Here is a 25,115-nt window from a genome sequence, read left to right as displayed (position 1 = left end):
GTGAATCTCATTTATTATGGGTGGCTAGAGATCAGGCCAAACTGAAAAAGCTTTCTTCTTGTGGAATCCATTTCTCGTCAAAAGGGTGTCCCGAACTGTCTGAACACTGAGTGCCCATCCCACTCTCAAAGGAGCTGCGCACACACACTCTGGCAAACACACTTACCACCCTGGCAGTCAGAGCACACACAGCTCCATTCACTAGTCATAAGACGAGAGTCACTTCCAGTTAAAGGACATAAAGCCCTGATCCGAGCTCTAGGATGGATGCGCTGAAGAAGGGATTCTCCATGGCTAAGGAGGGAGTGGTGACTGCCGCCGAAAAAACCAAGGCCGGGGTGGAGGAGGCAGCTTCCAAAACCAAAGAAGGGGTCATGTATGTAGGTATGTACAAATTCAACTGAGAGGAGAACATGGCGTGCCATTTTCATAATTAAAAACAATGCCAATTACAAATTTACAAACCAATTGCAATAACAAAAAAACTTATTTAAAGGCAATTTAAATCTTTAATATGTTGTAATATAATTCATTATGTAAACAAAATATCACTTTCAGTTTTAGATAACTGAATTATTAGCAAATGATGATAAGAGTCCTGCAGATTAAAACCAGGGCAATGAAGATAAATGTGTGGCATGAGCCCATTATTACATTTGACTGCTGTGCTTCATCACTGAAAGTAAGTGAAGAAAAATTAATTCGCCTAGATTCAGCTGGAATCAACACTGCCAGACAGCTTACATGGTAAATAGTACCATGGTTATTTACTCCTGATTGCTACTGTCAGGAATGGGTAATGAATGGAGGAGGAAGATTGAAAGAGATAATGAAAGACAGAAGGGAAAGGACAAGAAGGAGAAAGGAAGCACTTTGTGTTTTCAATAACTTCAGGATGCAATCAATCGATGAGCAGTCAGTGGCAGATACATTATGAAGAGAAAAGCCTGATTGTACTCCATTTATATTGCATATTAAAAGAATTTGTAAACTATAAGATACACTAGTTATCATTCTGTATTGTTGATATTGATATTGCAGTCTGATTACATAAGTATTCCTAAATTTGCTGAACATCTTTTTTACATTGTAACTGCTATATTGTAGGGCTAATTACACTGATATGAAATATGGGTAACAATTTACAGTACAGTGAGGTTATTGTAAAATATTCCATCTTGTACATGACTTTTGGCACAAGCATTGTGTGTAATACATAATTTCTTCCTGGTTGTGTTGAGTGCTGACAGGAGCACACAGTACTGTAATCCCATTCCCATCCAGTCCACTTCACCTCACGGTCCTCAGAGACCATGGTCTGCCCGGGTCAATACACAATCTTTGATGATTGTAATGGCTCTCAGTGTGTGTACACACCAGTCACAGGAGCTTGTGTTTGTGAGACAGAGTGTGTTTGGGTGTGTTACAGCTAGAGGTACAAGCTTTCCTCTGCACCACACAGACAGTTTACTTCACTAAGAGAAATCTCAAGCCTCTCAAAGAAAATTGAGGTCCCTTTGCACTGAAATGAGACAAATTGCCAACAAATACACATCTATGTACACAAATACATATATATGTAGAATTAATAAATAAAATAGAGATTCTGCACTACTGATCATGTGACTCTTTGTAAAGACAGTCAAATGATCTTCCACTGAAAATGCTTTTTTAGATCATGCTGGAGAACATGATCATCAGATTTGACACAAACTTGTGGAGCTCATGATGCTCGAGTGCTGCTATCAATAAAGCAAATGTTGTGTTAATTTTTCGATCAAATTATTATGATACTGCATATGAAACAAAAATATAACTAAAATTATGATTTTAAAAAAATCAAGATGAATTTTAACTGGTGGTCTCAGACATTTGGAGCCCTTCTGTAGACCAGACTGAGCTCAGCGGAGTCACTTTAATTTCTGTTGCATTATATAACACCAATTTCATTACAGAACTGTGTGAGCACAGTCCAGCTTAATTATTTTTAATACATAATTCCATTAAGTCTCTTATGGATCAGGAATTAAAGCATTGGGATTGTACTATAGAGAGAGAGGTGATGTAATTCAGATTTAAGAATGGAATACAAATGAGGATACAAGGCATTAAAGTGTGATTCAATTATTATATATTAGCATTATTATCTGAAAAAGTGCTGTGTCATCTTTGTTTTACATGATTAAGAAACAACATCTCAGTTGTATCTAATATCTTCCTCTGTAATCTATGCTCAACTATATTTAGTATATCACAGTATCCTCCTCTTAATCGCAGCAGCAAGCTGCAGCAGAAGAGACGTTGTATGCTTTGTCACATTATATTAGATGCTGTGGAAGTGACATCATATTGCAGCAGTGGCCAGGTGACAGCAATACACTCAATCTTTATTGATTATATTATAAATAATACAAGATTTCAGGCTTGTGTTTGTGTTGCAAGCAGAGGCTAAGCACTGAAATATGTGGATGTCTTGATAGTAAATCAGCTCTTTGTCCGGAACAACAAGGACAATGTCGCGTCTCTTGAGGGGTGTATTTGTTGTGCTGTGCGTGCACATGTTTAGAAGCAGGGGTGACTTTCACAGACACATTGCTGTGGGCTCAAAGGTTCTGGGAAAGAGCTTAAGCTTGTTCTACAGGCCATTTGTGCAACGCAGATTCAGTACAAGAGATGCTATGGCCTTTAAGAGGCGAAGTGGGATTTTCAACTGTTAACATATAGGAAGAGTCTCAGTAGAAAGGATGTTTCTCCATCTGTAATGCTTAATAGCACTTAGTGAAGCCAATCAGCATTTACCTGACATGATTTTATAGGGTCTCTTGGGTACTAGAAAAAGCTGGACCTTTAGCTGAACTGCCAGAGGAGACTTTGCACAGCAGACTAAGTGTATGGATCCCAGGACAGAACAGGAACCAGAGCTGAAAGCATCAATCAAGGATCAGACATCTGTCTAAAAATAAGATGAAATTAGGTACACGGTTGGGAAAAAAGGGTTAGCATTCACAGAAGCAAATGTCTGAGAGCTTAAAGGGATAGTATACCAAACCTGTATGATTTGCATTCTTCTGCAGAACACAAATGAAGTTTGAAGAAATGTCTCTGTATTTGTTGTACATGTTGCCTTAGACTTTTGTTGTAAAAAATATTATTTTGTGTTCCAAAGAAAAAGTCATACAGGTCTGGAATGACATGAGGGTGGTAGATGATCACATTTTTAGCTGAGGTAATACTTACGTGATATTATTTTAACTTTGTAATAAACTTTTTTTCTTTTTCTGACAGGCACAAAGACGAAGGAAGGTGTTGTGACAAGTGTAAACACAGGTAAAAGAATTAATAGAAACAGTTCTTAACTAAACAAAACACTCAACGTCATTTTCCTAAATACCCTGATCTATGGAAAGTCTCAAATCAAAACATAAGGACACTTCTTTTTCTGCCGTAGTTGCCCACAAAACAACTGAGCAGGCGAATCTTATGAGTGAGACTGCCGTGGCTGGAGCCAATCAGACGTCAGAGAAGGTGGTGGAGGGGCTGGAAAGTGTGGTCGCATCCACTGGTCTCGTCAAACAGGTGAGGAATCAATTTGTACAAGGCTAATAATTGGTCAAATTAACCAGAAATACTGATAAAAACTGAAACATTGCTGTTCATTTGAATTGGTGTCTTTAGGTGCACTGTATTTACTCACCCTCAAGCCATCCTAGGTGTATATGACTTTCTCCTTTCAGATTAATACAATCAGAGTTATATATTAAAATGTCCTGGCTCTTCCAAGCTTTATGATGGCAGTTAATGGTGGACAAGGTTGCGAAGCAAAATAAAGTCCATCCATCCATCATCAAATTTACTCCAGCTAGCTCTGGCGGGTTAATAAAGGCCTTCTGAAGGGAAGTGTGTTTGTCCAAGAAAAATATCCATATTTAAAACATAACCGTAGCTTCCACCAACTATCATAGGCATGTTCACGAGAGAGAGGCATTCCTACAGTTGATTTAGGACGTAGGCGTAGCGTAAGCTCGGGTGAGATGTGACGAATGTGGAAGTCCAGAGGAGAGAAAAACAAAATACCAGTCATGAATTAGAAGTACAAAACGAGAGTAGGCAGGTTGAGCATTAATATGACTATCCCTGGGGACATAGCTGACTGTGGGTTTATGCAAGGGGTACTGGCAAGTTTTTTTTTTTTTTGCCAGAGCCAAAGAATTGACAGCTTTCAAAATCCCTTTTGTACTATACTGTAACAACTTGTAGTTGTTCTATTACCGTGGGCTGACTAGAGCTAAGCTAGACTGTTTGTTTTTAATCTAACGGCTAGCAGGGTGCTAGCGTCTATACGTCGCAACTTATCTTCACCAGCGGGCAGAGCGAGCACTCGCGTCCCATACATCGCACGACCGTGAGTGTCTCTGTGAGCAGAGTTATTAACAAACCAGCCAACAGGAGGCAATAAGTGTCTGTTACTCTTTAATTCAGAACACAATCAACAAACTGCACAGGCAAGGCCATATCACAAGTCACTCCTCAACACATCTCTCTCCATGACGGTGACAGTCATCCTTTTTTATAACATGGCAGTAAATGAACCCAAATCAACTCCAATTAACTTAGACATGAACATGTATAACATTACTAATATTAGAACTCAACCATCTTGCTTAAATAACCCATAATTGAACGCTAAACAAATACCCATAATGCACCTGGCTGTCAGTGCTGACTTTCGGGTCATTACATAGCCCCCCCCCCAAGAGGGTTAGTGTCCCCACAACCCTATTCTCCCACAACAAAATCTAACAAATGTCCTGGCCAACGTCGAACACGCTTCGGCCTCTCGGATGTTTTACCCCCAGCGCCAGGCTCAACCCTGAGTCCGTTATTGTCCGTTGCAGCGCTGGGAGTGGATGGTGGGGAGCCTCCCTGGCCTCCACCATTCTCTTGTTCTGGGGCCAGTGGGTGGTACGGTGCCAACCGATCCTTGTGAAGCACCACCCGCCTACCCCGTCCAGGCATTCGGACCCGGAAAACCACCTCCGAAATTTGATTTAGAATCTCTCCAGGTCCCTGCCAATGATGAGTCAGTTTGGGTGACAACCCGCGCTTCCTTTGGGGGCAGAACACCCACACTCTGTCCCCTGGCTTAAGGGTAGGCCCGTGGGCCCGGGTATCGTACGCCCGCTTCTGGCGGGCTCCAGCGTCCTCTAGAGCCTCTCTGGCCAGTTGATGGACTGTGCCCAGACGCTCCTTTAATCGCCGGAAGTAGTCCAGTTCTGGTCCACCAACAATCTCCGGCTCGGGAGGCGACCCGAACACCAAGTCCACCGGCGTGCGGAGCTCCCTTCCAAACATCAGCGCTGCCGGCGTGCACTGACTTGACTCCTGCACTGCTGTCCTATATGCCCACAGGACCAGGGGCAGATGCTGGTCCCAGTCTCTCTGATGCTGACTAGTCAAGATGGCAAGTTGGGTGGCCAGGGTGCGGTTGAACCGCTCAACCAGTCCATCGCTTTGAGGGTGGAGGGGAGTGGTTCTTGTTTTCTTTACCCCCAGCCGCTGACACACCTCACTGAACAACCGACTTTCAAAGTTCCGCCCCTGGTCACTGTGAAGTTCGTCCGGCACCCCGAAACGGGCAAACATCTCATCCACTAGTCGCTGTGCCGATGTGGAAGCACTCTGATCCGGCACCGCATATGCTTCAGGCCACTTTGTAAAATAGTCCATAGCTACCAGGACAAAGCGGTTGCCGGCCTCTGTGATGGGAAATGGTCCCAAGATATCCACTCCGATCCTCTCCATGGGTGCCCCTACTAGGTACTGCTGCAACGGTGCGTGAGAGCGTTGGCTGGGTCCCTTCTGCGCCGTGCAGACATCGCAGCAGTGAACATGTAGCTCTGCATCCTGCCGACACCCCGGCCAGTAGAACCGCTGCCGCAGCCGCCGCACTGTTTTGGAGTTCCCGAAATGGCCAGCTCCAGCTGCCCCATGAACCCAATGGAGGACTTCTGGCCGCAGAGCGTGGGGAACTAGAAGTTGGAGATGGTCAACTCCCCCCCTGGGTGCCTGCCACCGCCTGTAGATCACGTCATCGTGGAGCTCCAGGCTGCCCCACTGAGCATGAAGTGATTTGATCTCAGGCCCCTGTGAGGACACCGCTGGCCAGTCCGGACGTGCTCGAGCCTCCAGCCAACCCTTCACCTTCACCAGAACTTGGTCATTTGCCTGCTGTTGTCTCAGCTGCTCGATGGTGAATGGCCCTCCGTCTCCATCACTGCCACCCGGCTCGGTGGCTGCCGACGATGGGCCCAGATCTCGTTCTTCCTGACGAGCACAATACCGACATTCATCAGCAAGGCATGGACGTCTGGAGAGGGCATCAGCGTTGGCATGCTGCCGCCCTGGTCGGTGCTGAACCTCGAAGTCATACTCTTGGAGGATCTCCAGCCACCTTGCCACCTGACCCTCTGGTTGGCGGAAGTTCAGCATCCAGGTGAGGCTAGCGTGGTCGGTCCTCAGTGTGAACCTGGTGCCCAAGAGGTAGGGCCTGAAGTGACGGACTGCCAGGACCACAGCTAACAACTCCCGCCGGGTGACACAGTAGTTTCTTTCAGAACGACTGAGGCTGCAGCTATAATAGGCCACCACTCGCTCTCCAGTCTCCCCCTTCTGGGAGAGTATGGCGCCAACCCCCACGTTGCTGGCATCAGTGTCCACCAGGAAAGGTTTGTTGGGATCAGGGTAGGCCAAAACAGGAGCATCTATAAGAGCGGCTTTTAGCTGGTGGAAGGCTGCCGCACAGTCCTCGGACCACCCAAATCGCCGTCCCTTATTTGTCAGCTGATGTAAGGGGCTGGCGATGGTGGCAAAGTCTCTGACATACCTTCTATAATAGGAGGCCAGGCCTAAGAAACTCCGCAACTCAGTGAGGTTGGTTGGTGGGGGCCAGTCCCTCACTGTGGCCACCTTTGTTGGGTCGGTGGCCACTCCGCTCTCACTAACAACGTGACCCAGGAACTGCGTTTGGCGGGTGAGCAAGTTACACTTGGCCGGGTTCAACCGCAGCCCAGCATTACGGATGGCTGTCAGAACCTCCCTTAAATTGTGGACAGCGTGGTCAAAGTCTCTGGCATGGACTAACAGATCATCCAAATAGACCACACAGCGGGTACGGGGAATGTCTTTAAGGACCCGCTCCATAAGCCTCTCAAAGGTGGCTGGGGCATTACACAGCCCAAAGGGCATCACCTTAAACTGCCACAGTCCTTGCACACTGACACATGCTCCCCAGTGGGCTAACAAGTCCAAACCAACAATGCACTCATCTCTGATGTCGGCGAGCCAGAACTCATGGCTTGTCTGGCTCATCCCCACCGATACAGACAACAACTTCTTCCCAGGCATTACTGTCTTTTCACCCGTGACGGTGAGGAGTTCGGTATTGGTGGGGGTCCAGTCCCCTGGAAGAGGACCGGCTGTCCCTGGCAACAATCCTTTTTGTAATAAGCAAATGGTGGACCCCGTATCCACCAGGGCACTGCAGGGCTGTCCGTCAATAACACAGTCAAGGTACAATCCTCTGATAAGCCCACAGCGCCCCACAACAGGGCAGTCATTGTGGAGGGGTGCCAAAGAACGGGGTGAGGGTCCCCTCACTGCCTCACTCCAAGGTCGTTTCCCGGGGGTGATGTTGCCCGGGGCCGGGGACTCGGGGCAGGGCAGTCCCTGGCGAAGTGCCCCGGCTCTCCACAGCGGTAGCAGCGGTCTAGTTTCGACCTCCGTCGGGGGGTCACTGGTTGAACCCGGCTGACCTCCTCCTCCTGAGGCTGAACTCCGTCAAGCTCTTGTTCTGCTGCTCTCGTCAGCTGGCGCTGTAGTTGAGATCGACCTGTTGTCGGCCCAGCCTGCAGCACCTCCTCAGCTCGCTCAGCCTCTCTCAGTGCCTCACTCAGGTCTTGGGGTGATGACAAACGGACATGCTGACGTAGGCGCTCAGGTGTCAGGCCCCGCAGGAAAGCGTGGAGGCTCAGCTCTTCCCTCGCTGTGGCTGGGAAGGTAGGGTAGCCTTTCCGAGTATGGACCCGTATGTCAGCGGCGAATGCACCCACACTCTCTCCTTCACGTCGACGTCGGTTAGTAAGCTCTTCCCTGCTCTGCTCTGCAGAAGTTCTCTGCCCGAAGCGGCTGTTAAGGGCAGCGGTGAGGGCCTGGATATCACGCCGCTCTTCGGGAGACAGATCGCTGAGGACCTGAAGTGCAGGACCCTCCAGGGCGAGGGCCAAGTGAGTGGCAGTCTCCTCGCGGGTCCATCCATCGTGGAGAGCAGCCAGATCGACCTGGGCCAGGTAGGGCTCCAGGGGCGTCAACCCGCTGTATCGTGGAAGGAGGCTAGACTGGACACTAATTTGGTGCATTGGTGTGACAGTCGAAGGTTCATTCTGCCCATGCAAAGGAGAGCGATGCACAGTCCGGGGAACGCTGGCGCCATCAGGCCAGTACGGAGCCCTTCTCCGCGTTGACTCATTTGTCAAGCGCTCCAACGTGATTCGGTTCTCTCTGAGAGCACGCTCTATTTCGCCTATACTTCGCTCCATATCTGCGTCTTCTAAACGGCCTAAATCCCACTTCTGACACCAGTGTAACAACTTGTAGTTGTTCTATTACCGTGGGCTGACTAGAGCTAAGCTAGACTGTTTGTTTTTAATCTAACGGCTAGCAGGGTGCTAGCGTCTATACGTCGCAACTTATCTTCACCAGCGGGCAGAGCGAGCACTCGCGTCCCATACATCGCACGACCGTGAGTGTCTCTGTGAGCAGAGTTATTAACAAACCAGCCAACAGGAGGCAATAAGTGTCTGTTACTCTTTAATTCAGAACACAATCAACAAACTGCACAGGCAAGGCCATATCACAAGTCACTCCTCAACACATCTCTCTCCATGACGGTGACAGTCATCCTTTTTTATAACATGGCAGTAAATGAACCCAAATCAACTCCAATTAACTTAGACATGAACATGTATAACATTACTAATATTAGAACTCAACCATCTTGCTTAAATAACCCATAATTGAACGCTAAACAAATACCCATAATGCACCTGGCTGTCAGTGCTGACTTTCGGGTCATTACAATACTATTTCTGGGTTATGCCGTTTGGCCTGCAGGGGGCGCCAGCGACTTTCCAACGTTTAATGGATCAGATCCTGCAAAGCACCAGGGAGTTTACTGCAGCCTACAGTTATCTGGACGATGTGTTCATTTACAGTCAGACCTGGGGAAAACCATTGTCAACATCTGAGGCAAGTCCTAGGGAGAATTAAGGCAGCAGGTCTTACCATCGACTGAAGAAGTGTACAATAGAGATTTGGGATTGGAGGAGCAATTTGCCCACAGCTGGAGAAAATAGAGGGCATCCCAAGTTACTATCCTTCTACCACTAAGAAACAGGTGAGATCTTTCCTAGTCTTGGTGGGATGGCAGATTTATACCTAACTTTTCTGCCAGGGCCTCTGTGCTCACAGATCTCACAAGAGCCACAGTTGCCAAACAGCTGGTCTGGACGGAGCAATGTGAGCAAGCTTTCCAGGACTTATGAGAGGCAGCATTTCTGAGACTCTGTTTAGCTGAGCCCGGATTTCCAGAAATAGTTAATCCTGCAAACAGATGCTTTTGGAGTCAGGTTGTGGGTAGTTAGATGTTTAATGTTAGTTCAGGACATTAAGACTGGAGTTAATGCAGAAAGTGGATGGAGACCGTAGACCAGTGGCATTCTTGAGCTGGAAACTGTTCCCTCGAGAAACACTATGCCTTCATCATCCGCTTGAACACCACTCTAGTGAACAAGCGTATGACAGTTAGCAGAAGTTACAAATTACAGTTCATATTTTATACAAAAATGCATCGCTTAGCTTCAAGAAGGCCTTTTATCAACCCCCCAGAACAGTGTGGAGTACTTTTTATGATGGATGGATGCACTTTTGTGGGATTCAAAACCTCTACCCCCATTCACTGCCATTATAAATCTTGGAAGAGCCAGGACATTTTATATATATATATATATATATATATATATATATATATATATATATATATATATATATAAAAAACTCCATTTGTATTCATCTGAAAGAAGAGAGTCATATAGCCTATACATAATAAATGTATTAATCTACTGTTCAGTCATAAAGTTGGTCTATTTGATATGACGCTCATGCTTTTCTTTCTTACCCAATAATGGACAGGATGAGCTGGAGAACATTAAGGTGCTTTCAGAAACTCAATAAATGCACGCATGCAATAAAAGCATGCTGAATTATCACATTTACCTCAAAGCCATTATTAATACAAACTAAAATCTCTTCATTTTAATACATCAAATTATCAATATCTATTTTATATTTTCATATATACGTTTTTTGTTCATAACTCATTTCTGCTTTCAAAATATTGATCTGCATTTTTAAAAATGCATCCCAGTTCCTTTCATTAGAGTTCCAAAATTTTTTTTATTCATTTAAAATCTCATGAAGAAACGAGCCATAACCATGCAACCATTTTCAGTCAATGTGCAGCAACAAAATCATTAATGAACATCTGGAATCTTCCAGAGAGTAATAATTAAAAAATACATGTAGTTCATAATTTTAAAATGATATTAGTGTTTTTAAGGTGAAAATATGATGAACAGTGATAAAGAATGGTCCACAGCTGAGGTGTATGGATGTGTTTCTGCCTCCAGGGGGACCTGACGAAGCAGGAGGGAGATGTAGAGAAGCCTACAGACGCTGGGCAGTAGGTGAAGGACCACATGAGTTGTACATGAGATGGGATTTTCTATTCTACACAAATTTACAGCAAAATAGCACAACCTTTGTGACTTTCTTCAAAAACTGAACAAAATCCAATAATTATTTAATTATCTTTTGAATTAACTTATTCAGGGCAGTCATTTGACAAGAAGATCTCAGGGTCCTGTAACATTCAGTAGTTCATGTAGTTTATAGTCTTACTAGACAGGTTTTATGTCAACAGCCTATTACAACACAGCAGATGTGCTTCCAAACAGTGCTCAAACAGGCTTTAAAACATGCCTTAGGGTTTCATGTGTAGTAAGTTAGCAAGTTGTTTTTAAAATAAAATTTTCAATTTTTGAAGAATCATCTACACAGTATAGGCTCTGAACCAACATAACCATCATTCTGTTCTGTTTCAGGGAGATGTCACACTGAACGCCCCTGTGCTGCTCTGCTTCTTGATTAAGAAGAGAGAGTTCATTAGCTGCTGTGGGCCATGGCTGAATATTATCATACTAAACCTCTGATGGACGCTAAATAATATTCAACTTAACTAACTTAAAAGAATCCCACCTGCCTCTCTTGCTCTGTCCTCACAAACTACAAATCTGCTTAACTCAATTTACCACTTTCCTACATGTAATAAAAAAAATGCTCACGTAACAACACTATTATTTAGCTATGCAATATTCACATATACTGAGCAGTGTGGGTCATTAAATATGCGCAAATATTACATGCATGTGCTTGTGATTTGGACATTTTAATATAGGCAAGGTCTGTCTTTCTCACCTGCCCTAAAACTAGTTTTCCTCCACCCAACATGAAGAGATCAGATGGATGATGATTGTACACAATCAGTGTGAGAAAATATTTCAAATATTCCAGTCCAAATACACTCAATGTAGTATCTGTGACGATATTTGAAACAAGGAGTAGAAAATCACAGATCCAAACCCAAAGAAGAGGGAAATTGATGTCTGTGAAGCATGAAGATAGCGGGTTAAATCAGTTCCAGTAAAGTGTGGTTATAAAGTGATGGGGTTTTAGTAAAGTTTGCTATAGCAGCCATCATAACCAACTCACAAAATCTGCAAAGGATTTTAAAGCAGCTGCTAGGTTACATTATTTTTTTTGTGGAAGCAATGCATGCTGCCTCACAACTTCACTTTAACTGATCATATTAGTTTACCTCACTCATTGTTTCCCTTGAAGTCTAAAAGCAGATGTTTTTCCTTTTTTATATATATTCCGTCTGTAATAAATTCAGTTTTGTGAAAGATAAATCTATTCTCATTTTTTATTCGTATGTTTTTTTGTAGAACAGAATGTTGCTAAAGAAAGAGGCAGGTCAAACACTACCTTAATTCAGTGAAACTGAAAACTAATTTAAGAAAATTGAAAGCATCAAGAGACGCACACCCTTGAGATTAAAACACCCCTCCTGCTCTTCCCCTCACCCAAAAATCGAATTTAATATGTATCTCAACAACAAAAACTTTACCACATTCATAAATATGGCCATAACAATACCAACGAAAAGCACTATGCCTCTGGCAGAATGTCAACGTTTATGAAGATTTGTTGGTCTCCATGCGTAATCAGAGTTTAAAATGAGAGTTATTTAGCTTTTTCCCCACATTCCAGCGATGGGAGGAGGCAGAGAAGTCTATCATCTCATTATCTTCCTCTTGCTCAGAGGAAAGACATTTAAACCAAAACATAAACAATGCAACTGATTTCAGAAATGTCCCTAACAAAATCACGACAACAATCAAAACCCTGCAGTAAAACAGTAAAAATATAATATAACTGTAAAATCAAATAGGACAAGATTCAAAAGGACTATTAACCCTGCATACCTTCAAGCTATCACTAAACAATAAAATAACATAGAATGAAACATTAAATTACATAATTAAATAACTATATGCTCATGTTTAACAAATTATTAGTTACACTGAAACCTTGACTGATGACTGATAAAGGAAACCAGTTAAACCAGTCAAGCAAGCTTGCGGTTCTTTCAGTTGACATCTTTCTACTCCACACAAGCTGAAGTAGCCAATAGGAACACACATCCCAGACATACTTTGATGGAGCACCAGCCTATTAAAACCGTATGAATCTTCCGTCTCAAAACACTGACACACAGACACACACACGCACACACGCTCTAGGAAACATCAGCAACATAGAACTCTACAAACATGTCTTTCCTTTCCAAATTTACGGGTAATAAATCAGCAGATTCATTTGTCGACCAGGCTGTGGACAAAGCAGGTGAGTTTCTTATGCATGAGAAGCTTAGAGAAACTGTTGTGCGCAAACTTCTTATACTTTTTATTCTGAGACCCTCAGAATATACATAGTAGTTTATGTATCTTACCTAAATATATTGGATAAAGTATACTAACAATTATTTCATCTAACTTTTAACTATAGTTTTAAAAAAGACAGAAGACAACGACTTTTACATGGATTTATTTCTAATCTTTTTTCACAAACCCTATATTATTAAGAAAGTTGTTTTCCCTCCTTTTCAAATTGCCATGTTGCTTGTTAGAACTGCTTTTAAGTTACTCGTTTTAATCCCGCTGATTGCTATGCTATTGTTTGTTCTCTGAAAGAGCTAGAGGAAATGTTTATGGAGAATGCAGTCAGTCCAGTAATCATGCCACTCCCTGAAAGCAATGACATTACTAGCCTTCAGGGCTAGTAAAGCTGTCCAAGGCTTTTTCTTTAAACATCTAAAAAAAATAAAAAAATATGATGGGAAAGATGAGCTGTATATGAAAGATTATATAAACTGCAATGTGTTTCTTTTATATAATGTTACTTTTAAATTTCCCTAGCTGCTGTAGCTAAAAAAAAAGTGAAGGAAACCCTTAATGCAAAGAAACCGGAAACTGATAAGACCGGGGGTACTGGAGGTCTTACCCCAAGTAGCGAGGAGAAGGACAAGAAACCAAAGGAAACGTCAGGAGGTGGACTTGTTGATGACAATAAAGCAGAAAAACCAAAAGAAAAGAGCGGCGGAGGAGCCTCTGATGCTGGAGGCAGCAAAGCAGCAGACAGCAGTGGTGGAGACAGCAGTGAGTAATAAACAAATACACACACACACACGTCACAAAAAAAAAAATACTGTCAAAACCTGATGAGTCTACCAATAATGTAAATCCACCATGCACACGTATAATAATATATTTGAATATTTTGTGTTTGATTAGATTTCAATGATGCACTGGATGACCTTGCTAACGAGTTCAGTGTAAAATGATGTTCTGACAACTAGGAAAACTCTCTTTGGCTGAGAGCTTGTCTCACATCACCACAATCTCCAAGTGTCAAGGACTACAACAGTAGAAGAAGATAGTCATTTGTTACTAATGTAAATAATTTTAAACAGATGTCTCTGGAATATCTTATGTACAACTACTAGAAATTATGCTTATTGCATTTGCATACCTTTAGTTTATTAAGCATGCTTTTGTTTTCAAAACTGTGATTGAATAAATGTTGAGTGAATAAAACTGAATAAAGAAGTTTTTTTTACTGAATGAAAAAGGTCTCATTTTATCCACTTACATGAGCATTAATTATAATATCAGTTGTTTTTTTCTTCATATTTTTTGGTTCAAAGAACAAAATACAATTAACCCAGTAAATTAACTGACACAAGGCTCTTTCCATTTCCATTTTATTAATTGTAGACAATTTAAAAAGGCAATACAAAGTCTTTTCTTTTTTCAAAAGCCGTTTCATATTAATTGTTAATATTGCGATGAAAATAAAAATTTGCTCTCAAATATATGACCTACTGTTTGCATATTATTTAGAAATTAAAATGTAAAAAAAGGAAGATTTTAGTTATCACTGAACACTGTTCAAAGAAGCAGCAAAACCATACATTTATATGCAACATTTCGGTAACAGACATAAAAAGCCTGAGATTCGTCCTGCATCCCTTTCCCACTTGACCATAATAGTGTAAGAATCGGTGGGGGAAAAGTAACCAACTAAAAATTCAAGAAACTGGCATTAGAATTTACAACATGTGGCTGTGACTCTAAGGCTTAATGTGTTTCAATATGCAGGCACTTTATGACCTGAAGAAAACATTACAAAATAACTTTAAAATGAGTTACAACTGATTGGTGTCTCCTGGCAAAATGTGGCAAAGAGAGTTCATTAAACGGTCTTTGGCTTTAAAGTTTTTCTAAAACCAGGAATATTTAAAAGGATGATAATCTAGAAAAATGACCTGATAATTTGAAAGATGCTTAGTGGTAATAACATGCATAAATGCTGTATCTATGTCGTATAAAATGTAAACGTGAGGAGCTGAGGGGTTAAGTGATATACCTGGGGTCTGTGCAGATGAACAGAGTCAGATATAGAGTCAGGTAAATAATACAGCCATCTATGTGAAGGTAAGGCCAGCCTCATGGTACACTTTGAAGACTTTCTCAATGGCATTGACGTAGGCCGCTGTCCTCAGGTCCAGCCCAAGGTTATACCTGTTGGCTGTTCGCATGATTTGCTAAAAGAGGAGAGATGAATTACGTAAACGACAGAGCAGTTTTTTACATCACAGAGGCTCTTCATTCAATCAAATCAGTCTAAATACAGACAGACAAATACGCTGCCTCCCGAAACATACACAATCTTCTAAAAATGAGTATCATTCTAAAATGATTTTTAATCATCCTGCCTCCAAAATTACCTAATTTTGCTTAAATTCTAGGGCAGCGTCGCATGTGTCCTTTGTGAAGAAGCCAATATAAGAATACACTATGATAAGCTAAGTGAGAAAACTGATCCAAGATCTTTGGGTCTGGTGAATTATTAGGAATCCATTTAATGGGCTTCAGGATCTCATTTCCAATTTTAAAAAACAAATAACTGATATGAACAAAAAGGCATAATATGTAATATATATGTGCATATTATTAGATTAATACATGAAAAGGATTATTTTATATTCACAGTCTATATCTACTTACTCTGGCAGATCGCTCCATTGTGTAAGCCAATCCAGAATGCACAATGTCCTTTTCAGAAGCTCCCTACCAGATAAGCAAAACAAGTATATAAAGGTCTAGTAGTCAAATATAAATCAGTAAAAAAAAAAATGCACATTATATGTTACAAGAGCTTTTGCGTTTATACTCACAGCAATCCTCTCTTGAAATTCAGATGTGGGAACAATAGGTATGGCTCCTCCATGTTTCCCAAACTTCCTTTCCAGACTCTCCTGCACAGACACTGGCAAACAACACAGCAGATTCCCATTAGGAATGAGCAAACGGTCACATGGATTTAAGAAAGTAATGGTCAAATGCTATTCTTCCCAAGACAACGCTTATTCTCTTTTACACCTTCTCTGAGACCTAAATCTGGGGTTTAGTTAAATATTTTATAAAAGGTGCAGTGAGGTACAGTCATGATTTTAATGTATGAACATGCAAGAATTAACTTTACACCATTCAACAGCTTTTTCACATGACCGTGAGATTGCTGTCTGCCTCTGTGTTTACCATGTTACTATCAGTGAAGTGAGGTCATTTCAGGCCAGTCAGATGAAAGGCAGGGCAGAGCAAGTTTGTGTTTTTGTGTATACATGCAAGCATACCCAGATACTCTCAAAGGGACACCAATCTCACTATATTTGCTTGTGGGAGCAGAATAAACAAAGTGAACAAAAATACCACATGACCTATTCTAGCCTGCCCGAACCACATCATCTAGAGCAAATAGACAATGGAAAACAAGCCCTTCCAGAGAACTAAATCAACAACAACCACACTGGTAATTGTATGATCATATGATTGCTAGGGAGACTTTTTTTTTTTTAGAAGCAATCATACATTTGAATATGTATGATACTATACGACTTTACACAACATTGTCTGGGAAACACATTTTTTGACTTACTAAGGAGATGGTAGTTTGAGTCCCTTTCATATTTGAAGGTCAGTCTGCCATAACTGACGTGGTTTAGGTTCTTCAGCCACTCAAAGTAGGAGACTGTCACACCTCCAGCGTTCAGGTACATGTCCTATATCAATTATTTATTTTTAGCATCCTATTAGCATCAAAGGCTATTTTCAAGGCAATATCAAAGGAGTTAAAAGGGGGGGGGGGGGGGGGGCTCAAATTTCATTACAATAAAATAATAAAAACTAAATTGAAAACTCCTATAGATAAAATCTAAATAAGGTAAATATATTTAATAAGATATGCATATAAATCAAATATTGTATAATAGGCTAGTAAATTTAGATTTAACATTTAGGACAGGAAAACGTACAGGGATCACCATGATATTCCTCTCTAGGAATATCTTGTCAGCTTCAGGAGTAGTGGGACCATTAGCTCCTTCAGCAATGATCTGTAAAAAATAAGTGTTACACAATTTTTCTTTTTAGATTCTCATTGCAGCTTGAAAATGACTATTGTTATGATTGACTATATTGACCTCTAACCTTGGCCTTGATATTGTTGGCGTTTTTCTTTGTAAGCTGTTTCTCACTTGCAGCGGGGATCAGAATATCACACTCAGCTTCCAAGATGCTGCCTTCATAGGGGTTGGCCTTAGGAAAGCCAACAATAGTGCCATTGGCCTGGAAAAGATTGTATTTGATACATTTGGATTACGGATTTTCAGTTAGTACATGTAGTATTGTCAATTGGCCACAAGGTGTCAGCCTTACAGTGAATATATTCCACTGCACTGACTGATACTCACAAGCTTATAGTCTTCCAGCTCTTTGGGATCGATGCCGTTAGGGTTCCAGATGCTTCCATCCAGCTCTCCAACACCCACACACTTTGCTCCGTAACGGTGCAGGTAACGCATGGAGTGTAGGCCCACGTTACCAAAACCCTACAACAGAAATTAGGAGAAATCATTCAATAGCGGAGCTGAAGGTAATGTGGAATATTGATGGATTTAGTGCAAGGACATTGCTAAGCATTAACAAAGTCAGTACTATTTGTGTGTAAGTTAAAATATCACTAAAACAACATACACTTACTTCAGAAGTTCAAGTTCAAGATAATAAGAAATGTTTTGAGAGAATATAGCTTGAATTAACATACATTTTCTTACCCTTCTGCCAAATAGTTTAATCATAATCGAACTATATTTTTAGATTTATGCTTAAAACAAGGGAGAATACCAATGGTAAACAAACTTAATTCAATACATATTCACTATAAAAATACATAATCAGTATTTTAAGGTATATCTTAAGGAATTTTGAGGCAAACCCTAAGTGAATTTATTTGGTTTGAATAATGTTTACACACGTGTCCCAATTACTACTTCTTATATTTGCAATATATATTTACTTCTCTGACATTACAATTAAGTGTCACAACACATAGTAAAATGAATGAGTTTTTAATCATTTATGTAGGAAGTATAACATTTGCTGGTTTAGCACCCTTTTAAGCTTTCTTTATAAATACTGATTGGTATCTAAAAGCACACACTGGATATTTAAAGTCCTCAGACAAGCAAAGTCAGAATGATCCGGGTCAGCGTACACTTACTGATAGCACAGAGTCATGAGATAATGGACAAAGTGCCTGTAAGTGCCTGGAGTTACCAGTGTATTTTGGACCAATGCAGAACAAGAACAATTCTTTAGCTAACTGATTTGATATGACAAAAAAAAAAAAAAAAAAACACATAATGCCATAAACTTGAAGTGTGGTTTAGGTGTTAATTGACATGCACGAACCTGAATGACGAATGTCTTGTCTCCAAACCCCGGGCTCAGGCCCAGCTGGCTCATGTAAGAAGCCTCATTGACAAAGTTCTCAATGCCATGGAAGACCCCACGGCCAGTGGCAGATATCCGCCCGTGGATTCCCCCCTGACTGATGGGCTTACCGGTAACACAGGCGTGAGCATTGATATCCTGATAAAGAAGAATTATAATTCTAAACATTAGAAGAATGTTGTTTGATTTCAAACAAAGTAACATAAACTGTAACGTAGCTTATTATAAGGCACGAAGCTATGCTATCTTTAGTGTTAGCTGGTGTTTAGCGAGATGAGTACAGGTCCTGTTGATGCTATAATATATCTCCTGTCCTTTCATTTATCTCACTACAGGGCAGCTTGCAAACACAACAGAACACCATGGCTACCTAGACAAAGCATATGACTGGCATGGGAGGACAGACTGTACTGAAGGAGTCTGTCAGGAGAGGGTGGAAAAACACAGGGGCACTTTGTTCTCTTGGGCTTATAAACACCACGCTCTTTGTCAGGGACAGTACAGGCTCTGGGCACTTAGTCACCAACACAGCTGCAATCTGTTTGCTAGCTCTTCCAGATATCCTGTAGGATTTTTCAAAATAGCTACAATATGTAAAAGCTTAACTGAAATCACTGCACCATTTCAAGGTAATGTAGGCCTATGCATCACATTTCCTGTATGTGCTTATTTAACTTAGATATTATGCTATTAAATTTGTCTTTGGGGGAAACTAGATTTGAATTTCATGAAGGAAGACTTGACAAGGCATCAAAAGAGTGGTAACATGTTGAGTAGAGCATATTATTTACAGAAAACCAAAGTGAGTATGTCTTGTTTACAGTCAGCTAGACAAAAGTAGCAACACATAATACGGCTATAAATAGCTAAGTATCATTCATGCTTTTATCACATCGCGTTTAGGTTATTCATGCTTTCATCACATCGCGTTTAGATTATTGCAACTCCTTGTATTTGGGCCTTCCTCAGTCAACCATTTCTCACCTCCAGATTGTTCAAAATGCAGCTTTTTAGTATATTGTCTTCCATGTTGTTTTATTTTTATTTATTATTATTGTTTTTTTATACTCTACGCTGTGTTTAAATGTGCCATATAAATAACATTTACTTACTTAGTAAATATATGCATGGCAGATGAAACTAATAACCATTCACAATGCAAAGAGATGCAAAGAGAAAATATTACAACAACTTCATTGCTGCTAGATGCATTTTGGATACTAAACTATAGCGGAAATTATAATAAGGCTTACAAATTCAGAATGCATTTGATCCACTACCATGACAACACAGTTACACAGTGCTTGAAATCAAGAGAACATTAATAAATAAATACAAAAAGAATGAAATATATTAAAAGCACATTTACCTTAAAATAAACTTTCTCTTGAACAAATAGCTCAGCAATGATCAGAAATAATGTAAAATTTAAAGATAAATTTAAGTACTTTATACACTACATTCTTTGGGATGTCTACATTCTGATCCTGCTGATTATTCAGCTGGCATATTAAATAAATGTAAAAAGTAACATAGCATATTTTTTAATACAGCATCCCAAACAATACAATTGTTTTCAAATACATTTTTGCTAAAGCAAACCTGTTGTATACTATATGAACACTTGGTCAGGTTCTTCAACTTACATGATGGCCCATTGTGTTAGCATATGTGTCAGCAATCCAGGACATTTCCCTTTCTCCTGTGCTCATGTCTGGGGCTGGGACGTCTATGCCGGGCCCTGACACAGGAAACAGAAATAAGTGTACGACTGACCCTCACTTCCCATAGCCATGGCTTATTTATTTAACTCAAAGATCTGGACACAGTTAATGTGAATCATAAAAACCTCTTTGATTGTATATTTATAAGACATTATTGTAACTGTCACTGAACAATGTTTTGAGGAGCTACACTGTCAGAGAGCAATGTGGGAATCCTGCACTCAAAAACACTAACTACCTAAGGAAAGTTGGCTCTATTACAAGCTCTTTGAATTATTGTAATATGAATACAACTTACAGGTTAAATAACTTGTTATGTAGAAGTGGTGTCAATTGCAGGCTGACTGTTAAACTTTACTGTGCCATCTGATAATAAGCATTACATGACTATTGTTCCTGAGTTGTGGTTTAATCTTCCATAGAGTTCTCATTTCATTCTATTCAAAATGGTAACATAATTCGATTCTGCTTAACTCACGAGCAGATTCAGTTTATGCCTCCTCATAACTCACCAATGAAGCCCTTTTTAGCCAACTCAATAGTAAACCTTCTTGTGATCTTCTCCAGTTCTATGTCCTGAGTAACAAAAAAAAAGTTTCCAGCTGTGAATGGGGAATCGTCATCTGAGCGCTAAACTCAAAATTGCATGTTTAATCCACCAGTGATAAAATACAAAGAAACAAAGAACAGTCACAAACAGTCTTAACAGACATTAAACCCTGTAGGATTTCACTTTACGAATCATGAAATAAACACCATCCTGAATCTGATTGGTTCCAGAGAATTCTGAAATATCTGTGCACTGCATCTTACTGCTTTTTTAGAACAATCTCATGAAATCTTCAACATCATTTAAAAGGGACGGATTCTTCATAAAATTTGTCAGAAAATATGAAGAAAACACTCACAGAGTAATTCTTTGGGTTAATTTTCACCCCCGCTTTAGCTCCTCCAAAAGGCACATCTGTTGAGAGCACAGTTCATGTGAATGATGCAATGTTCATACTAACCAATAACAAACACATTTACACATAAACAAACTTAAGCACTTACCTACAACTGCACATTTGTATGTCATTAGTGAAGCAAGGGCTTTCACCTCATCCACTGACACCTCTGTGCTGTAACGGATACCTGGAGAAGTAGAAGCAGTGTCCTCGTCAGACTTTAGGTCTAAGCAAATAATGTCCGAAGATCACTCATTAAACATGCATCAAAATAAATCACATGCATTATAGCCTTTATTCATATTCTCTCTAGCAATTAAAGCTAACAGACTACAACACTTTGATAAACTTTCATTTCGCTTGAGTGCTTATATAATGCAAGACATTTTAGGGCTTTTGAGAGCTCTTGGGAAAATAAAAGAATAAATAATACAATAAGAGCTGCCAAATATTCGAGCTACTGCAAAGGTGGGCCTTGTCTATCAGTTAAAATAGCATTGATGATCCGGACTAATATGCTGTTTAGAGCAGGCGTCTGGAAATTTCAAATGCTGTAACGGCCTTGCTCACACACACACACATTCACACACACACACACACACACACACACACACAAAAAGACAGGTCTACAATTTTGAGAGGGGAAATTCTGTGTGGCTGAACACTCTGATGACTCACTCTCTCCACTGAAATAAAAGGGAAGAAAATCTAGGCAGGGCCCAAACTGGGTGTGATTAAAGCCAATGTGTACTCCAAACTAAACATCTCTGTTTTCAGTCGGGCTCAAAAGCACTGCTTGGACAGCACTAGCAAATTTCTTAAATTCATGGATGATGCGCTAGTAATTCATTTCAAATTACTACTAACATAAAATAAAGTTACTAGTGCAAATTTAAAGGGATAGATCATACAAAACAAAATTATTATTTATTCACCCTCAAAAGCTAACATTCTTCAAAATATTTTTTGTGCTCAACAGAAGAAAGACAATTGTACAGGTTTAGATAAACTTGAGCTTGATTATAATAACAAAAGTAACTATATTTTTACTTTTGGGTGAACAGTGCCTTTAAAGAACAGTCTCCTTCCTGAATTTATTTGTGACTAAGTGTAGCTTGAATTGTTTTCAAAAGGCTGTTTTGTTGGCTCTTCTGTACACATCTGGTTGAATGAGTATGTACTACTGTATATATTCAGTGAGTCCAAAGTAAAGCATGTTTTTTCTTAATTTATTGAGTTTTTAATCAAGTATCTGAATAAGATTGAAGGTTATATTATTCTTTATAGTTTCCTATACTCCTATATAAGCCAATAGTAAAAAACAGTAGAGGATAAATTACAGCGACATACTTTTTTTCTGAGGAGGAAAGAACCAACCTTGAGCTCTTCCCTCATGAAAACTAGTTTTGAGGTCTCTCTTATACATTATATTAAATACAGACTTCCCAGCCAGCACACAAGGTGATAAAACACATGATGTGCTATCTTGTTCTCCGGTTACTAGACCTCAATGTAAAATCATTGACTAAGCTAATTTACAAACTTAAAAGTTTAAAGTCCAGCCATCTATTCATTGACTGTCTCACTGAATGCTCCCAATGAATCTACTCAACAGAAGATCAGGAAGTGTACGTTATAAGATCTCTTCCAAAACTTTGTTGATCAGTTTAGCCTGACTCATCTGCAATGTAGACAACTTAAAATGGTGGTTAAAGTATATGACGTAGTTTTAAAAAGGGGGAAAGAGTCTGAAAATGCTGATAGGATGGAGTTGTATTCGAGGAAACTGCAGAGAGATCGAACGGCTCTCGGGGGGCTTCCTCCTCTCTTCCCTTATAAAGCATTGCACAGTCAGTCCTGACGAAGCAAAATTTAATGGCCCAGCAAACAACTCCAGACTTGGCCATGCTTGATAAAAACAGCTCTTACACAAGCACATTCCATTGATAATAAATGAGTTCACATCTTCCAAAAAGTACACAAATATCTCTTCAAAGATAAAACTGTAATTTATATGCACATGCAGCTGGATTCCTGCTGGTCTAAGTTGGTCATTAGCTTGTAACATCTTGTTCCAGAAACAAACCAGAAACCAAGTGGTCCAAACAGCTTACGGTGGTCAAACAATGTTAAAAAAATGCTCTAGTTGGTCTCTATCTGGTCTAAGGTGGGCACAATCATTTGTAGCAACAAACATCAATGACCTTAGACTACATACATTAGACCAGCTAAATGACAAGCTGACCATAAATCAATTAAACCAGTTTATTTTATATAACACCTAAATATTAGCTGCTTTATTATCAGCTACAGTACACTGCATGTTGGTTTTATTGTGAAGATTCAAACTCCGTGTAAATTTAAGAGTTGCACCCTAATGTAGCAGAGTGTCGCTGCTGCGCAACCGCGATTTGGGATTTTTTTTTCCTCAAGTTCATTGGCTCGCGATGCATATCATTTAGCACTCTCTGTTACATTTTAAAGACAAAGCGTGTAAATAAATGTGTTGTGACGTAGAATCATGTCGTGGCAATGCAAAATTAAAAAGATGTTATGACAGGTATGTGATATGTGTTTTAGTTTGCATTTGTTTTCTCCTTAGAGCGCGACTGCTTTCTATTAACGCCTGTGTAAATAATGCATTGAACTTGCCTCCTTTACACGGGGTTCTGTGCTGACTGTGTTGGGCTCTATAACCCTCGATCATCTCCCACTCCCCGTTGTCTCTCTTGATGGGGAACGACACGGACAGGACGTGATTGCAGGGCTTGATGATCTTGAGGATCCCCCGGACTCGGTGTCTCTTCTGCTCGGGCGTTTCTCTCGTCTTGAGATCGTGCACGAGTTTGTCCTCCACGATAGAAGCTCCTCGGTCGAAGAAACCCTCGACCATCCTAAAGAAGTTAGGGTCATCGTCTTTCTCTCCCACGGCTTCGCTGTAACGGCGGACCCGCATGAGAGTAGCAGAAGCAGGCAAAGCGGAGTCAGCGCATCCCGAAGCCAGAGCGCTGCCGGCGGCTGCGCGGGTGATGAACTCCCCCAGATACCTATACATGATTTTGAACTAACCTACTAACAGTATTAGCAAAGAGAAAAAATCTTAGACATAGAGTGTTAAAGGGTGGGACGGGGTGAATAAGCGGACACCGCAGCTCCTCCTTTTCCCCCACTCAACAAAGTGTCAACTTGAGAACTGTTTTGAGTTGTTTCAAGCGGCAGGCGAGCTGTGGGTCTCCTCCTCAAGCTGGGAGGCGCTCAGAGAGCAGGAGCCCGTGAGCAAACACTGCGCTTTGATTAAAAAAAAAATATAAAAAGTATTAAAGTTGCTGCTGTATATGAAATTTATATTGGTTAAATTGATGTAGTTTCTCTTTAAAAACTTTTTTATTTTATTTTATTTTTTGGGAGGGGTGGATGTTCTTTGAGGTACTAGCTATGTACTGTAATGGTCACGGTATTTTACTACAAAAGGTGTAATAGGTGGATTTAAGAAATAGTGAATTAGATTTTTTTGTTTTTTATTTTTGTGAATGTCAACTGAAAAGGGCTTTCAAAACAGACTGTGATGCCTATAAATAACACAATGAAATTTGTAACTGTTTTGAAATAATTTTATATGCCAGTATTTCTAGAGCTGTCACTTTCGTAGTCCTAAAAGTAGTAGTATTAGCAGTTGTTCAGTATAGTATGTTCATTAAAAGCAATATATTTTGGGAGGGGAGGAATGTTGTTTATCTTCTATGGCACATGCACAGAAGGATAATAAATGGCAATGAACCTGTGTTCTCTCTCTCTCTCTCTCTCTCTCTCTCTCTCTCTCTCTCTCTCTCTCTCTCTCTCTCTCTCTCTCTGCA

The 25,115-nt window shown here is 40.6% G+C and overlaps 2 protein-coding genes across 3 annotated transcripts; one reads left to right on the top strand and one right to left on the bottom strand.

Annotated features, from left to right (window-relative positions):
• The first annotated feature begins 49 nt into the window (after window positions 1-49).
• On the top strand, window positions 50-14,364 carry LOC113112757 (gamma-synuclein-like). Of its 2 annotated transcripts, XM_026278601.1 has the most exons (8): window positions 50-384; window positions 3,286-3,327; window positions 3,449-3,576; window positions 10,246-10,266; window positions 10,743-10,799; window positions 11,217-13,080; window positions 13,653-13,892; window positions 14,028-14,364. In XM_026278601.1, the coding sequence occupies exons 1-5, from the start codon at window positions 264-266 to the stop codon at window positions 10,797-10,799; spliced, it is 369 nt and encodes a 122-aa protein (XP_026134386.1). In that variant the 5' UTR covers window positions 50-263; the 3' UTR covers window positions 11,217-13,080; window positions 13,653-13,892; window positions 14,028-14,364. The 2 variants fall into 2 exon arrangements, with proteins under 2 accessions (XP_026134386.1, XP_026134388.1); XM_026278603.1 differs by lacking the exon at window positions 10,246-10,266 and having other exon boundaries at window positions 65-384.
• A 116-nt stretch (window positions 14,365-14,480) lies between these two features.
• On the bottom strand, window positions 14,481-24,473 carry LOC113112753 (glutamate dehydrogenase, mitochondrial-like). Its single transcript, XM_026278598.1, has 13 exons — window positions 23,914-24,473; window positions 21,368-21,448; window positions 21,223-21,278; window positions 20,827-20,890; window positions 20,237-20,331; window positions 18,549-18,728; window positions 17,549-17,686; window positions 17,286-17,423; window positions 17,111-17,191; window positions 16,735-16,858; window positions 15,974-16,065; window positions 15,804-15,866; window positions 14,481-15,340 (listed from the first exon to the last, which is right to left on the bottom strand). Exons 1-13 carry the CDS (start codon window positions 24,314-24,316, stop codon window positions 15,221-15,223), a joined length of 1,635 nt encoding a protein of 544 aa, XP_026134383.1. The 5' UTR covers window positions 24,317-24,473; the 3' UTR covers window positions 14,481-15,220.
• Window positions 24,474-25,115: the final 642 nt, after the last annotated feature.

The sequence above is a fragment of the Carassius auratus genome, chromosome 13 (assembly GCF_003368295.1).
Source record: "Carassius auratus strain Wakin chromosome 13, ASM336829v1, whole genome shotgun sequence".
Classification (NCBI taxonomy): domain Eukaryota; kingdom Metazoa; phylum Chordata; class Actinopteri; order Cypriniformes; family Cyprinidae; genus Carassius; species Carassius auratus.
This window is presented reverse-complemented; position numbering and strand designations above follow the sequence as displayed.